The sequence below is a fragment of the Ictidomys tridecemlineatus genome, chromosome 9 (genome assembly GCF_052094955.1).
Source record: "Ictidomys tridecemlineatus isolate mIctTri1 chromosome 9, mIctTri1.hap1, whole genome shotgun sequence".
Taxonomy (NCBI): Eukaryota; Metazoa; Chordata; class Mammalia; order Rodentia; family Sciuridae; genus Ictidomys; species Ictidomys tridecemlineatus.
In genome coordinates, this window is record NC_135485.1 from 97,416,534 (window position 1) to 97,435,092 (window position 18,559).

Genomic DNA, 18,559 nt, shown 5'->3' on the forward strand with positions numbered 1-18,559 from the left:
CTAAATTTTTAAGGAAGAAAACAAAGGATTCTTAAATGACAGAAGTTGTCTTCTTCATTATCCAACTAATTTAAACAAAGAAACCAAAAAAAAAAAAAAACTATTGGATGAAACTGTACTAATGTGTAACTAGGCCAATCTCATTCTCCTCTACTGCTTACCAGTCATGCTGTTAAGGATAGAAAACTTGGAGGTTCAACAACTTTGTCTGCAATCATTCATGCTTAGTCTCTTAGGTGCTAGAAGTTTCATGACAAAGAAGATTCTTGGATGAGTGCTCAGATATTTTCCAGGACTTTTTGATTCTAAACTAAGAATAAGGGAATTTATTAGTTAATGCTATTTCTTCTGTGTCTTGTCTTCCAAAGTATAACCAAACAAAGGTCTTAAGTAATTTTATGTCTTGGATATTAACTTTCCTCTTCCCAACAATTCTATTGCCATCATATTTTATCAAGCATTTTAGCATTTAATCCATACTTTTAAAAAATATAAAGCATAACCAACAGTAAATTCTAGGGCAATAACAAGTTATGACATACTTCTAGTGACTAAAAGGCAGTTTAGACAAACATCCTCTTTAAAAACATAAATGAGAGTGAAACCACAAATTCATGGCTACTTTTTTAAACCCAATATTTACAGAATTTAGCTTTAAAACAATTTTTCTTCAGAGTAAAGGACTTGTAATTTCTAATATGTGGCTGAACAAATTTTATGCAAGAGGTACTCAACATGACCTTCCGTTGTAAAGCTTAACACAACCTGAACATTGTCCTTTGTTTCTGATTTTCAAGGAAAAGAATTGAATTGGCTCTGCCTACACAAGCTATCTGTCTACCTTCACCCTCCCTCCCCAGTATCCTGTCAGCCAAGGTGGTGGCAGGGTTATCTAATATAAACATGACAGCCTATGCTCACCCTTTCACAAAGGGCAGTGGCTGGGGCTCTTTCAAACAAAGTGAGGAGCAAGCAGGTAATATAAACATTTCTGCCACAGCAGTTGACTAGTATAGATTTGTATTGCTTTTGCTACTGTGAAAGCACTAGAAAGAAAAGATGTTCACACTTGATAAGTGCTGTTTCATAAACACAGAAACTATCTCTAGCAATTGATTCAGACCTGACAGATATAGATCTATTTGCTGAGAACAAATGAGTTGTCAGGTTCTTGGTTTGGTTATCATAATTTTTATTTTAAGATATACCTTTGCTAAAAACAAAAGTATTATCTTTTTTTTTAAGTACTGTCAGGATAATTGTATTCATGGATAAAGTCTTTACTATTCATGAGAACTACAGTTGAGAGTATTGAATAATTATAAATGTTTGGGAAACTAATGCTTATGAAGTCTAAGGGTATTCTTCCCAATGTTATGAATTCTCTGCACATGCTAGAAGACTCTAACTAAACAACATACACAGAAATTCCAATGTTGATTCCATCTTTTCGTTTTTCTGAACCTATTTTATGGTTGTTTCTCTCATTATTAATGCCAAACTTTTTCTTTAAAAAAAAAAAAAAAAGCAATGAAGTAGCAGCTGAACTGCAAATTTGAGATATATGAAATGTGATCAATCTCCACCATCATTTTTTTTCCAATGTTGGGGATTGGATCCAGGGCCTCATACATGTTATTTCCCATCATTCTAGAGAACTAAAGCTTGGAATTTTTTAACTCTTCATTGATGACAGAAAGGAAAAGTATAAGGGAGACAGAAAGAAAATAGTGTAAAAGATGACTACAAATTCTTGGGTTATTGAAAAAATTCTCATTTCAAAAAATAATTCCAAGTTTTCTCCCTTCTGTGTGATGTGTGTGATGAATTTTGGGGGAAAATATTACTTGTTTGTGTCATAATGTTTTAAAACTATTAATTTACATAACGAAAGTAGAAGTTTGAGAAAATGACTATTAAACACATCAAATTCCTTTCATGGTAGTCATCACTAATCAAGAAAAGGAAAAGATACTGCCTAAATTTCTTATAAACTAGTCTGTATATTTACTCCTCTTTTTTTCTCCACAGAGTCTCCTAAATGCAAATGTAGTACTTAGCTTTTCTGCTTAAAATCCTTTTTCATTGTTCTTAGAATAAAGTCCAGTATTATCAACAAGGCCCTGCATATCTGGCCCCTCCCTCCTTTCCCAGGCCCCTCATACCTGTACTCCTCCATGCTCTCTAAATTCCACTGCCAGTGGCCTTCCTGCCTTTCTCTTTATTGGCCATGTATCTTCCCACTATAAAACAAAAACTTCTGCCTAAATTGTTATTGAAAGCAAAAATAACCGAAATGGGAACAAACCTCAATAGATCAGCAAGCTTTCTTTATTAAGCCATAGAATGGCACATTTTCAGAGAAGAAAATGGTGAATGATTACAGGAAGGGTCTGATTTTTATAGTGTTTAAGTGAGATTTGGATCACAACAAGTGAGATTTGAATCATTTGCATAGGTTGGGCAGTCAGGAGGAACATTTGTGCAAGTTCAAATCCTAAGTCAGGAAAACAGTTGCAAAAGTTCAAAACCCATTGTTGCTGGGAAAGGGTGAAAGTTTCAGCCCAGGGCCCATTGTATGCCCTTCTGGCTCTCCCAGGTCACACAGCTCTCCTTTCTCCCTAGGGGTTATTATTCCCCTTTTTCTTGTTATTTTCTAGGTCTTTCAGTTATCACACCCTATTCCACTTCCATGTCATCCCTTTGCCTAGTTAACTTTTATTCAAGTATCATATACATTTCTTTTAGAGTAATGTTCACAGCTGTTTTATTTGAAGACTTATTTGATTAATGAGTATTTAAGAAAATCTTTCTCTATTCTATAATTCTATACAGAGAATCACCTTTTCTTTTCCAAGGCTCCATTTTATTCAATTATACTTTTTTTTTGGGGGGGGGAGGTGGGTACCAGGGATTGCACTCAGGGGTACTCTACCACTGAGCCATATCCCCAGCCCTAGTTTGTTTGTTGGTTGGTTTGTTTGAGATGGGGTCTCACTGAGTTGCTTAGCACCTCGAAATTGCTAAGGCTTGCTTTGAACTTGAGAGCCTACTGTCTCAGCCTCTTGAGCAGATGGAATTATAGGCATGCACCACCATTCCCAGCTCAATTGTACTTTTTAATTATTTACTGGAACATGTATTTTTTCTTTAAAATCTTATGACATTTCTAAATATTTTAAGCTAATGGATCCCCTAATTCCTAATAGTCAATAAGACCATCAGAACCCTTCTTGAGTGTAAAAACAATAAAACATCACTACCTTCAGTATTCAGAGAGCATAAAATTGGAAGTAATGAAAACATGAGCTAAGTTTTCTTGAGAAACTAAACAGCAATAAAAGTGTTTCCAACTAGTGCTAATTACCTGTTATAATCCTGAGTCTCATTTAGCAATGGCTTGCCTAAAATGAATAGGCTCTTGCAGTATCACATTAGACCTGAGACTCTAATCACAGTAGCCAAACATAGTGGCACACACCTGTAATCCTAGTGGTTTGGGAGGCTGAGGCAAGAGGATCACAAGTTCTAAACCAGCCCCAGCAATGTAGAGAGGTCCTAAACAACTTTGTGAGATTCTTTCTCAAAATAAAAAAGGCTAGAGATGTGGCTCAGGGGTTGAGTGCCCCTGAGTGCAATCCCTGGTACAAAAAAAATAAATAAAGCACAGAGGTAATAATGAACTGAAAGGTGTGAATATTGTAAAATCCTTATGACTAACATCACTTTGCTGCATCAGGATCGCTTTCACAATTCATTTAACAAGGAAGAATGTCATTATGTCCTTGGCTAGTCGTCTTTCTTTTTCTTTTCTACCTCATTTTTAGATTTAACTTTTTTTATTACCCTTCGAGGTACTTAATTCACTTAATAAAATATTCATGGGAGCATGGAGATGTTTGGTACTATCTCTGCAAACCAGTTACCTCTGGTTCTTTGAGACACTCAAGCTGCACACAAAAAAATGTTTTCCTTAATTTAACCTGTACAGTTTTGTTCGAGGTCACATTTCAGGCAGCATCAACATTCCATTCAGTGCTGCATTCACTGCAGAAGGAGAGCTTACCCAGGGCCCTTACACCACTATGCTTCAGAACTTCAAGGGAAAGGTCATTGTTATCGTGGGCCATGTAGCAAAACACACAGCTGAGGTAAGTATACTCAGAAATGTTATATGCATATATGATGAGTTATTTACCTGTTTATCACGTAGGATGTCTAAAAGCATGTTTCTTCAGGAATTGGTCATAAATGAAATGACTTTTGAAGATCTGTCTAGATTCTTTTTCCCTTAGTTTTCAACATGAGGACCCATAGTAAGTTAACTTCTGTTGTTTAGATGCCATTTGTCAAAAGTTCATATATATTAACTTGGTCTTAGTATGGTGATAGTGAGAGATCTGACTTTTAAGATATGGGAACTAGGGGCTGGGGATATACCTAAGTTGATAGACTGCTTGTCTTACATGCACAAGGCCCTGGGTTCAATACCCAGCACCACAAAAAAAAAAAAAAAAAGATGTGGGAACTAGTGGGAGGGTCCTTTGGTCATGCTCTTAGAAAGAAAGGATTATGGGATCCTACTGAGTCTCCAACTCCAATTTTGAAATGTGATCCATTACTCTACACACATTCCTAGGGCACTCACTAGGGCTGACACTATGCTTTTTAGACATCAGACTCCAAAATTGTGAGTTAATTAAACTTTTCTTTATAAAATAAAATTAGCCAGATTCAGATATTAGAGTAGCAAAAAAACAAATTAATATGAGAGCACAGGTTTTTGAGGGATTTGTGTGCGTGTATGTGTGTGTGCACACGCATGCATGCATGTGTGGTGCTGAGGGGGGTATTTGTTAATTGCTTTCTGAAATTGCAAACATGTAGCTAGAATTTTCTCCATTGTGGAAAAACAGAAGGGCTAGAGTGTAGGCTCTGAAAGCTAATCAGTAGAATTTACTAGGTTTGGGAGTTTTGGTTATTAGAGACTCAATTTTTTTTTTTTTGATGAAGAGGAGTCAGGAAGGATATCTACTTGCTGATTTAAGAAATATATGAAACAATAAAATGGCCTTGCTGTCCCATGGCTATATTATAAGCAAATTGAAAAATAAAACAGTAGATATGAAGGCCAAAAGTATCACATTTTTAATAAAGGACATGTTAGAGACTATAGCTTAATATGAGAGCTAAACAGGATGGGGAAAAACACCCAGAAGTAGGCAGAAAACATATCTAGGTATGGCAATGTTGAACTGATTGAAGGCCCCTTTTCTAAAAAGAAGAAAAAAGATGCTCCTGGGAAAACAGCAAAGGCAGTTGTTCCCTCCGGGCAGTTTTTCTCAATGAAAGAACACGACTGAGCCTTCCCAAATTTATCAAATAAAAACCTGTACTTCCCTGGACAGAAAGAATAAGGGTACCACCCAGCTTCTACATGCTCCTAAACATCCTAATCATTATATTAACCTCAAGTTGTGCTTATTCTAATTTTACCATAAAAGTGAAAAGGTGTATGTGTATATACACATGTGTGTGTTTATATGTACATGTATGTATATTATATATGTGTGTCTGTAGACAACTCATGTCATTAAACACAAAGTTAAAAATATTTATCTTGTATTATATACAAGACACTGAACTTCAACATATGAAGGATGCCTGGTAGCATGAGTATTCAGATGAAATAATAAAAATATATGTCAAGTAATAAATGAACCATCACATTCTAAATAAATAAATCACTGTTATGTTTATCAGAAGCCAGGTGTTATCAAACAGTTCCTTTTTCACATCCTCCATTCTGACTCATACTTGTAGACAGTGATGACAGAAAAAAAATCATATGCATAGCTATTAACACTTCAGTCCAACAACAGGAAATCATCATTATTTTTTTCCTTTGTAGTGCCGGGGTTTGAGCCTAGGGCCTTGCACATGCTACCACTGAACTATATCAGGAAATCATTTTTGATAAGCAGTTTTGTATATTTGTTTAGAAATGTATTTTTAATAATTTTTCTGATCATAGGATTGAAGAGAAGTTTAGATATTTATTATACTGTTTCATATTTTTATCAACTGTTAAGCTCTGTATTAATTTACCAAAATTCCCCACTAAATTAGAAGCATCTTAATTTAAAGCATATTGATTGGAATTCATATTGATTGAGTATTCGTGGTTGTTCTGGATATCTTAGTCTTTTCCCCCACTTCCCATCACAAATCCATTCTCCACCATTTATCACCCCTCACCTGTCAGGACCAACTTTCATGTATTCTGGAGTCTAGTTATTCAGCCAATTGGGAGGTCTAATAGATTATGGGACGGAGAGAGATCAGGATATTTATCCCCCTAAATCCTCTGTCAAAATGGGGTTGTAGGTCATCTCACATGCATGAGGCACTAGGTTCAATAACACATAAAAATAAATAAATAAACAAACAAATAAATATTGTGTCCATCTACAACTAAAAAAATATTTTTGAAAAAATTATCTCAGGTTGGCTGTGTCCTTCTACTGAAAGATAACACTTCTCTCTACAACTCTTGAATTAGCCCCTGGTCAATACCCTTTGGCTCTAGAGGTGGCAATAATAGCTCTGCTTTTACTATAACTTCACTGTCCCTATGGGTCTCATCCCACCTACACTTTTGTAATTAATCTCTTTGTAAGTTTATCACAAGGGTTTATTAAGTATTTAAACACATGGATTTTTGTTGTTGTTCAGTCTAGATTAGTTGTCCTGTTCTGTTTCTTACTAGTTTTGTTAATTTGTGTTAATAATATGACCTAAGTTGCCAATTATAAAAAGAAAATTAGAATTATAACTACCTCACAGCATGTTTTGGAAGATTTTGAGTTAGGCATATAAAGTTTATTGAAGAGTCTGATACTAGTAATCACTCAATTAACAACAGCTATTAATTTTATTCTCTAGTACTGTTATTTGCATACTGTGAATTTAATGAATGCTATTTTATGTATGTTGTTTCTAAAAAGCTTCGAATTTGGGAGTACATCAACAAAATAACAGAGTAAGCAGCCCTAATCTTTCATCCCACCACAGAAATAACAAAAAACAAGCAAAAAGAAAAAGAAACAAGTAGAAACTGTACTGTGTTGAATAGAAGTGGTGAAAGAGGACATCCTTGTCTCCTTCCTAACCTCAGGAAAAAAGCTTTCAATCTTCACCATTGAGTAGGATGTTAGCTTGTTTTTTTCATTTGTGGTTTTTATCATGTTGCGGAAGTTCCCCTCTGTTTCTAGTTTGTTCAGTGTTTTTGGCCTTAAACAATATTGAATTTTGTCAAGTACTGATTTCATATTATGAACAATTGAATGTTTTCTTCACTTCCTTCTATTAATGTTGTCTATTATAACAATTGATATTTATCAATGTTAAACCTTGTATTCCTACCATAACCTCCAATTGGTCATGGTCTATAATCCTTTAAATATACTGCTAAATGTACTCCCTAATATTTCCTTTAGGATTTTTGCACCAGTATTCATAGACTATAGTCTATAGTTTCCTTTCTTTATCTGAGTTTGGTATCAGACTAATGCTGGCACAGCATAATTTAAAAGTGTTTCCTCTTCCTCAACTTATTGGAAGGTCTTAAAAAGTATTTTTTTTTATTCTGGCCAGAGGAATAAGGCAAGATAATATTTTTTTCAAACTGGAATATAAGTTACTTTTACCACAAACTAGATGGCTTTAAACATGAGAAATTTATTCTCTCATAATTCTAGATACTAGAAGGCTAAAATCAAGATGTTAGCAGAGGTATGTTTCCTCAGAGACTCCGAATGGAAACATTTCTTGCTTTTTCCTAGCTTCTGGTCATGACCAGCAATACTTGTTTTTCCTTGATTTGTAGCTATATAATCTCTTGACTGCCATCAGGTAGTATTCTCTCAGTGTAGTCTATCTCAATATTTCTTCTCTTTCTTATAAGGATGCCAGTTAAATTAAGGGCCCACTCTACTCCAGTATGACCTCATATAGGGACCTACCCAATTCCAAATAAGGTTACATTCTGATATCCTAGAAAAGACATGCATTTTAGAGGGACATTGTCCAAACCAATACAGAATGAAAGAATTAAAGCTTACTCTGCATAAGACATGATTTTGTATTGAGAAAACTCCAAGAATGCACCCACACAGATATAAGACTATTAGAATAAATGAATCCAGCAAAGTTTGAAGATAACAAAATCAACACACTAAAAAAAAAGAACACATGCAAAAAAGATCAGTTGTATTTATATTTACTGAGGGTCACAGCGAGAAAGCAGCTGAGTAAGATCCTCTTATTGATCATCTTCCTGTAGGCACATCATGTTGAAAAAAGCTATGCATGTACCAAACCACCATCACAAGAGCTGAGGAAATTGGGAGAGAGACCATAGTGCCTGCTTTTAGTATAACAAAATGAAAATGTTATTGAATAAGGCAGGAAAGAAAGAATTACCCACAGAAGCCTTTCCCCTGACTCCAAGCAGCCCAATGGTGAAGGAGACAGAATTACATCCAGGCCTTAGACGTGAAACCCACTACCAGGCTTGCCATGATGACACCCATTGCTGGGCAAAGCCCTTTGACCTCAACCACCATTCCAATACTCATGGACTGAGCCCCTGAAACTGCATTAGGCATTGCCTTGGGTAGCAGAGCAGGAAACAAGGCTACAACTGATGGGGAGCCAGATATGAAAGCTAGCACAAGGCATTGTTTTGAAGCTCAATGCCAGGCACACCAAGTGATACCCAGCATGCAACAGAAACTGAAGAAAGGCCCTGTACACAGGTCACAGCTCACAGAACCTATAGATCAGGCCTGGCATTAGAGAGATCATTGTGCTGGCAAGACATATAAATTTTGACCTATATCATTTCCATGCTTGCATGTGCCAAGGGCACACCTGTTGTTCTCCTGACACAATGCAGCTATGAAGCCAAAGGCCTGCCTCTGTTACCCATCCCCCAGCCTTAAGCAGTGAATTATTGCCAGATGAGTATGATTATACCACAACAAATTTCACTTTTATATATTAATGCACTAATTAAAAATAATCAAAGGGAGATCAGTAGAGAAAGTAAACCCAGGCATTGGGGTGTCTTGGAAAAACAAGGTACTAGGGAATGTGATCAAATTATGTGTTTGTACAAAAATAGCATACTGAATCCCATTATTATGTATAATGATAATGTACCAATAAAAAATCTTGAAACAAATGAAAGTGGAAACAATATACCAAAACTATGGGATATATCAAAAGTAGTACTAAGAGAAGACATTTTAGCAATCAATGCCTACATCAAAAAGGCAGAAAATTATCACTGCATGTCAAGGAACTAAAAAAAACAGCAACAAACCAGAATTAGTAGAAAGAAAGCATTAGTGAAAATCAGCAGAAATAAAGGACAAAGAGACTTAAAAAACTACAAAATATCAATGAAACAAAAAGCCAGTTTACTGAAAAGATAAACAAAATATACAAACCCTTACCTAGACTAAGAAAAAGAGATGAGAATGAAATAAAATCAGATTAAAAGATACTACAACTGATGCCAGAGAAACACAAAAGTTATTAGATTATTATGAATAATATGCCAACAAATTCAATAACCTAGAAGAAATGGACAAATTCCTACTTGCAAATTTTACCAAGACTTAAGTATGAAGAACTAGATCTGATAATAAGTACCCATAAAAAAATGTTTTTTAGTGATGAAGGAATCATCACTAAAAAACATTTTTCAACAGATAACTTCACTGATAAATTCTTACAAACATTTGAAGAACTAATGGTAATTCTCAAAAAAAAAGAAGAGGAAGGAATTTTTTAATTGGTGCATTATAGTTGTACATAATTGTGGAATTTGTTGTCACTTTCATACATGCACACAATCTAACATTTGGCCAATATTTTTTTTACCAGTATTTCCCCTTTCCCTCAGCTGGGACCTTTCTCTACTGATCTTCCTTTGATTTTCTTGAGATTCTGCGTCCCTCCACCTTTCTCTTTTTTTTTTTCCTCTCTTGTTTCCACATATGACCTAACAGCAAATAATTCTTTCAAATGCATTCTGTGAGGCCAGCATTACATTGATACAAAGACCAAAAAAGAAAACAACAGACCAATGTCTTGTGAATATAGATGCAAAAATTCTCAACAAAATATTAGCAAAACAAATCCAATAGCATATTTTAAAAGGCTATTTCCCATTATTAAGTGGGATTCACCCCAGGGATATAAGCAAGGTTCAGTATCCATAGATCAATAAATGTGACATACCACATCAACAGAATCAAGGACAAAAACCATGTGATTTTCTAGATATAGAAATGGCATTTGACAAAATTCAACATCCCTTTATAATAAAAATGCTAAACAAATTAGGTATAGAAACATATGCCTTGTCAGACACAGTGGCACACACCTGTAATCCTAGTAGCTCAGGAAGCTGAAGCAGGAGGATTGCAATTTAAAGACCTTACTAAGCAGTTTAGTAAGGCCCTAACCCAGTTAGTGAGACCCTGCCTTGAAATAAAAAGGACTGGGGAATGTAGCTCAGTGGTAAAGTACCTCTGTGTCATAATAAAGGCCCTTTATAATAAGCCAACACCTGAAATACTGAAGGGAGGAAGGCTGAAAACTTTGTAAAATCTAGAACAAAAGGATGCCCACTTCCATACTTTTATTCAACACATTGCTGGAAGTCCTGGCCAGATCAGTCAAGCAGAAGAGCAAAATAAAAGGTATCCAAATTGGAAAAGAGGAAATGAACTTGTCACTATCTGCAATCACTATTTTGCAATATATATGATCACATATAAAACACCCCCAAAATAAAAAAGAAGCTCTTAGAACTAATTAATGAATTCAGCAAAGTTGCAAGATACAAAATCAACATTAAAAAATCACTGGTGTTGCTATATTCCAATAGCAGATTATCTGAAACAAAAATCAGGAAAGCAAAACCACATATGACAGCTATTTAAAAAAAAAAAACTAGGTATAAATTGAGCTAAATACATGAAGACCTCTGCAATGAGAATTATAAAACACTACTGAAAAAAACTGAAGATGACGCAAAGTTGAAGGAAATCTATGTTCATGTATTAGAAGAATCAATATTGTTAAAATGTCCATACTACCCAAAGTAATATACAGATTTAGTATAATTTCCATCAAAATACCAATGGCATTCTTCACAGAACTACACAAAAAAATACTAAGATTTATATGGAAACACACACACACACACACACACACACACACACACACTGAATAGCTAAAGCCATCTTGAGCACAAAGAACAAATCAGGGTGCATGACTGATTTCAAAATATGCTACAAAGCTTTAGTAATCAAAATAGCATAATAGCATAACTTTCCTGTGTTCATATATGAATACATGACCAGTGTAACTTCACATCATGTACAACCCCAAGAATTGGAAGTTTTACTCTATGTATGTATAGTATGTCAAAATATACTGTTATGTATATATAAAAAAGAACAAAAAAATACAAAATAAATAAATGAATAAAAATTTTTTTAAAAAATCAAGGTTTGATTCACATCTTTTTTTAAGCCAAAACACCAAAGTAACTGTTGTTAGGAATCTTGTAACTAGTATGTTTTCTTCTTAGCTGTGGCTGCTAGAAGCTTAAAGTCAAATTTGAGATCATTTTTAACAACTGTACTGAGTCTCCTGCTGGACTCATTTTCTGATTGTACATTTACCCTGACCACTTTATTTTTATTCTATTTTATCTATTTAGCAAAAAAGGTTGCCACAAGGTGACTATGTATAATAAATAAAATCCATGATCAAAAAAAGAAAAAACACAGAAACAGACACATAGACCATTGGAACAGAATAGAGATCCTAGAAGGGAACTGCTACTTCCACAGCCAGTATGGTGTAAACATGCACATTAAAGAAAGGATAGTTTCTTCAATAAATAGTGCTGGGGAAATTAGACATCTACATACAGAAGACTGAAAATCTGTCTCTATTACCAGTTACAAAAGTTAATTCAAAATGGATTACAGAAGAAGAAAACAGGATAATACCTCAGGACATTGGTGGTTCAGGATTTTTTTGATAAGATTCCAAAAGCATAGGATACAAAAGCAAAAATGGACAAAGGTGATTGCATCAAATCAAAGAACATCTACATAGGAAAGGAAACAACCAACAGTGAAGAGAGAGCCTACAGAATGGGAGAAAAGATTTGCAACCTATACATCTAATAAGAGGCTGATATCCAGAATATATAACCCAATGCCAAAAATAAAAATATTTTTTAAAGTGGGCAATGGGCTTAAACATACATTTTTCAAAAGAAAATATATAGATGACCAACAGGTACATGAAAAATTGTTCAGCATCACTAACTTATCAAGGAAATGCAAATCAAAACCACAATGAGACATCATCTCACCCACTAAGAATGTCTGCCATCAAAAAGACTGAAGATAATAAGTGCTGGTGAGGATGTGGAGGAAAGGCAACCCTTGCATACTGTCAGAAGAAATATAAATTAGTATTGCCATGTGGAAAACAGTACGGAGGTTCCTCAAAAAACTGCTATCTGGTTTAGAATTTCACTCCTGGGTATTATAGCCAAATGAAATGAAATCAGTATGTCAAAGAGACATCTGCATGTTCGTGTTCATTTGTAACACTTTTGACAATAGTCAAGAAATAAAAACAGTGTTCATTCATCAGCTGATGAATGGATGAAGAAAATGTGGTACATATACACAATCAAATATGATTAAATAAAAAAAATGAAATACTGTCATTTGTAACAATATGAATGGAACTGGAAATCCTTATGTTACGTGAAATAAGCCAGGCACAGAAAAACAAATTAATATTGTTGTGATGACATTGCTATTCAAAGCAATGTGCACATTTAATGCACTCTTAAAATCCCAACAATGTTTTTTGCAGAAATGGAAAAGCTCATTCTAAAATTCATATGGAATTTCTAGGGACCAGAAGAGACAAAACAATCTTGATCTTCATATGACAAATCAGAAGACTCACATTTTCCAATTTCAGGACTTAATACAAACCTTGAGGAATCAAAACAATTTGATACAGACATAATGATAGACATATAGACCAGTAGGATTAAATTGAAAGCCCAGAAATAAACCCTCACATCTATGGAAAATCAATTTTTGACAAAGGTGCCAAGACTATTCCATGAAAAAACAGTAGTCTTTTCAATTAATGGTACTCAAACAACTAAATATACAAGGCAAAAGAACACAGTTGGACCCTTCTTGATCTTATACAAAAAAAAAAACTTAAAAATGAATGAAATACTTAAATTTAAGAGCTTAACCTATAAAAATTCTTAGCAGAAAAAAAATGGAGATAAATCTTTATGACTTTGGTTTTGGCCCTGTTTCTTAAACATGACACCAAAACCACAGACAAAAATAAATAAATAAAATTTACACCACTAAAAATAAAAACCTGTGCTTCAAAGTAACTATCAAGTAAGTGAAAAGATAGTACACAAAATGGGCAAAAATATTTATAAATCATCTGATAAGTATTTAATATCAGAATACAAAAATCTGTTCAAAAATCAGTAGTATTTATACTAACAACTTCTACAATATAACCACAGAAAGATAATTAAATTTAAAAATGAACAAAGAACTTGAGTAGATATTTCTCTAAAGAAGATATACAAACAGCCAATAGCACATATGAAGATACTCATAATAGCTGTCATTAGGGAAAGATACTCAATGTAGTTGTCATTAGAGAATGTAAATCAAAACCACAATAAGACACCACTTCATACTCAAGAATTGGCAAAAAAAGGGGTAGGGGAGAAATTGGAACACTGGTGAATTGCTACCGTGAACATATGAAGTGATGTATCTTCCACAGGAAACTTGTATCAAGTTCTCTAGAAAGAAAACAGATGTATCATACAACCCAGCAATTGAAAACAGGGACACAAATACATATTTGTATACCAATGTTCATAGTAGCATATTGTCAGAAGAAATATAAATTAGTATTGCCATTGTGGAAAACAGTATTGATAGTTGTCAAAAGATAGGCAAACCCAAGTGTCTATCAATAGACTAATGAATTAATATATGTTATATAAATAAAACATAATATTCAGCCATGAAATAATGAAGTTCTGACTCATGCTACAACATGGATGAACCCTGGCTAAATAAAATACACCAAACACAAGGACAAAAATTCTTATGATTCAGTTTATATAAAATAAGTGAAACTCAGAGACAGAAAGTAGATTAATGGTTACCAGTGGCTAGAAGAGGAAAGAATGGGAATAAGTCTTTCATGAGTATAGAGTTTCTATTTGGAATGATGGAAAAACTTTGGAAATAAATTGTGTTGATGATTGGATAGCATCATGAATGTACTTAATGACCCTGAATCTTGCACCTAAAAGTTTTTAAAATGTCAAAGTTTATGTTATCCATATTGCCCCAATTTTTAAAAAATAGACTCTAGGGTGTGATATGTTGAGCCCATCTCACTATCTATCACCAATTCACCTGAATCCGACAATTTTTGGTGAGACACTTGTGGAGAAACTTTCATGTTGCTTTAAGTGATTTCCAAGCAAGTAGCAGCTTTTCTTCTACGTTGAAATTAGTACATTGCAGTTGGCAGTGTCCTATTTTTAAAGATTAAGAAAGCCACAGTTCAGTGCTGTGAAAAGGAAGCAGAAGTACCAATTCTAGTCAGTGCAGTTGCAAATTATCATTGTACATGTTTATTATTTTTATGTCAGATCCATATTTTGACTTGGAAATTGTTTGTTTATAAAAAGTAGACACTGCTTATAATTTTTCTAGCTTTATGTCATCTATTAAGACCTGGTAAAATAACCACTCTGAAATCCAGAAAATAAAAATATAAAATGAAGTATAGCCCAATTTTAAAAAAAAGGCTTTCAATATTGAATATAAGAAGTGGCAAAATCATTGAACTACTCTAAGAAAGAAAGAATGAATCACTTGTCTTGACATATAAACTAGGATCAGAGTATCTTTTGTACTACAAATACAAATAATTGCTATACAGTGACCAAATATATTGAATATAATGTCTAAATTCACATAAGATAACAAAACAGATCTGAGAAATATAGCGTACTCTGTACCTAAATAACTATAATCAGAAAATAAATTATGTATCATTAACTATTTCTTGTAATTACAGTTGTTTCTCAGGGTATTATAATGAGATAATTTCATTACAATTACCACTTCCCTTTTTGTATTTGATCTTGCTGCCACATTAAATACATTAGAAAACCTTTCAGATCTGCCATTTGGTATCTAGGTAAAACATTGCTTTTCTCCAGAATGGGGCAAAGAAGAACTACAAAGATCTTAGTTTAATTAAGGTCCTATAACAGAGCCTTATCTGCGTCTTTTTTAAAATTTTTTTTAAGTTGTAGTTGGACATAATATCTTTATTTTATTTTTGTTTTTATGTGATGCTGAGGATCGAATCCAGGCCTCGCCAATGCTAGGCGAGCACTTTACTGCTGAGTCACAACCCCAGACCCCTTAGCTGCATTTTAATTAAGTCTTGGTAGTTCTCATTGTCACTTATTCCTTAAAGGTTAAATAAAGTGACTGTTGTATATTCAAGCATAACCAGATATGCTGTGAGCAAAGTTATATTAGCTTTAAGGAAAGTCAGATAAGAAAGTGAAGTGGGCTTCTAAGTCTCTGAAATATGTACTACAGCTGCAAGGATGAATCCAATTTTGTGCTGGTCCTGGTTGCTGAGCTTATTTTGATAAGCCAAACCAATATAGGTTACATCTATTGGTTTATGGGAATAAGAAGAGCTTTATATCAAAACAAGCTTAAAAGTCAATCTAGTTTTAGTGGTATCACATTTGAAAGAAACTGATGGCTAAGGCTTACTTTTGTCTCATTGCAAAGATGATCTTTTTTTTTCCAACTCTCACAGGAGAAATTGCACCTTAAATTGCTAAACTGGAATTATATTCTCTGTGCGCCCAGAGAAAATATGCCAGCATGACATATATAGAAATTCCCATAAAAGATAACTATTATAAAACTAAAATGTGCTGAATTAATCCCAGAGAACAATTGTGTCACGTATGAGAATTAAAGCAATAAATTAAGATAGTTTACTATCCATGTCATGTTTTAAATGAACAGAGAGATAGGAAAAGACGTTGTATATCCTTAAGCAAGTTGCTCCAATTTAAAGGAAATTGTTATTTTTTAACATTGATCAAATGCTATCTAGGAGAAAATGTATGGTTTGTTTTGATACCCATAGCAACCATTAACCGCTCCCCCACACTGCCCTACTCTCAACCCAAGGTCAAAGTCTCACATCTCAGCTTGACAAAACTCCATAGTGTAACCATTTATTTTCCAAAATAAAATTAGGATGTTTAGTGAGAATGATGACTTAATACAATTACAGTAGCATGATAACTGTGTCAGTTGGTTATTTTCTTCCTCATATGAAACAGTCGTAGGATCCAGACTGGAAAACTGGCCAACATTGTGGACCAAAGTTAAATAAAAGCCCCATTTTGTGTGTTTCTGCCTTTAGTATGTCCTTAAGAAGATGTGTGAACATAATATTGTTGTTTTAGTCACTGAAACTCATAAGACTTTTCTTAAGAATCATTAACTCTTTCTAGATTGTATTTTGTGATTATGAGACCAAAGAGATAGATATCCCTGACAGTGTACCACATTCAAAGGTTATGTAAGAAATGGAAAGAATCCTTACTTCTCACTTTGTCTTGTCAACCCTTTGGAAAATATTAAGGATAGTCTATCTTACTCTTAGAATGTTATATTCTCAGCACAAAATCAATGCTTTTATCCTTAGAAGAAATATTCATCTGAATATGATGTCCAGTTACTATCATATAAGCTGTTGTTATTCTTTCCTTTAAAATAAAACAATCCCGGGGCTGGGGATGTGGCTCAAGCAGTAGCGCGCTCGCCTGGCATGCGTGCAGCCCAGGTTTGATCCTCAGGACCACATACAAATAAAGATGTTATGTCCACCAAAAACTAAAAAATAAATATTAAAAAAAAATTCTCTCTCTCTCTCTCTCTTTCTCTCTCTCTCTCTCTCTCTCTCAAAATAAAATAAAATAAAATAAAATAAAACAAACCCAAAAAACTAGGAAACATTATATCTGTATAGTGTGGGTCCCTGCGCGCACGTGTGTATACATATGTGTGTGTGTGTGTGTGTGTGTGTGTGTGTGTGTGTGTATATATATATATATATATATATATATTATATATGCATAAACACACATATATATACACATACACATATTTTTCTGAATAATGTTTGATTCAGAAACCTAGATGAAAGATGATTTTTATGGATATCCTATGACTAAACAGTGATCTAATGCTATTTATACATGGCATAATTTAAAATCTCACATGTATTTTTCAGCTGAAAATGATCAGATTCACTGTAAGGCATGCTGTAGCAGCTATTTTTAAAAATAATAGTCCAATTTTGCTCATTTACACTTACCAGGACACCACTGTTACTTGGCCTTTCAATATTAGATTGAGTGTTAATTTGTGCTGTGTAATATAAAGCTTTACTCCATCTACTCCCACGTTTTATGATACTGTAGTGATTGCTGGGATCCTTTACCTTTTGGCAGTCCCTTTGTCCTTGTCCATTATTGTGTTGTAACAAAATATCATAAGCTGGGGGCTTATAACAATACAAATTTTTTTCACAGTTCTGGTTTGGCTTGTCACACAATTGTGCACTAAGAATCCCAAGATTCTGCAGATTTGTTATCTGATAGGACCAAATCCTTGTTCATAGATGGCCATCTTGTCTCTGACCTTCCATAGCAGAAATAGCAAGTAAGCTCTGTAGTCTCTCTTATAAGGGCACCAGGGCTGGGGTATGGCTCAGTAGTAGAGTGCACAAAGCCTTGGGTTTGAGTTCGAGTACTACAAAAAAATATATATATGGAGAAGGGGTACTAATCCCATTTATGAGTGCTCTGACCCCAAGGCCTCATCACCTCCCAGAGGCCCTACCTACTAATACTTTTACCTTGTATTAGAATTTGGCCATTTGACCTTGAACCTGAGAATATAAAATTTCAGATCATGACACCCTTCTCTCTTTAGCTCTCTATGCTTCCAATATTTGCTCGAGCTCTTTCCCTAGCCTTTGGTCTCAAAGAGATTATCCAACTACAAATATGTGTCCAGAAGTGCTAAATGACCCATAAAACACTTTGAACCAATTCAGAATACGTATCGTCCCTATATTAAACTTCTTTAGCTCCACATAGTATCTATCTAGTTCTTCAAATTAATATAATACTTTTTTTAATTTTTTTTATTATTAGTTGTTCAAAACATTACAAAGCTCTTGACATCATATTTCATACATTTTTTAACACACATTATATGCAATCATTTACCTGTTAGAAAATGTAATAGGTGTCTTTCTAGTTGTA

General features: G+C 34.1%; 1 protein-coding gene across 6 annotated transcripts in view; it reads left to right on the forward strand.

Annotated features, from left to right (window-relative positions):
• Positions 1 to 18,559, forward strand: part of Tbck (TBC1 domain containing kinase) — a 215,916-nt gene that overhangs the window by 183,445 nt on the left and 13,912 nt on the right. For 5 of the 6 annotated variants that reach the window (XM_040293008.2, XM_040293009.2, XM_078021843.1 and 2 more), the window contains one exon: positions 3,992 to 4,151. In XM_040293008.2, the coding sequence (XP_040148942.1) occupies positions 3,992 to 4,151 (160 nt within the window). Of the gene's footprint in view, positions 1 to 3,991; positions 4,152 to 7,007; positions 17,952 to 18,559 lie in introns of all 6 variants that reach the window. The other variant, XR_013426040.1, reaches the window with a different exon arrangement.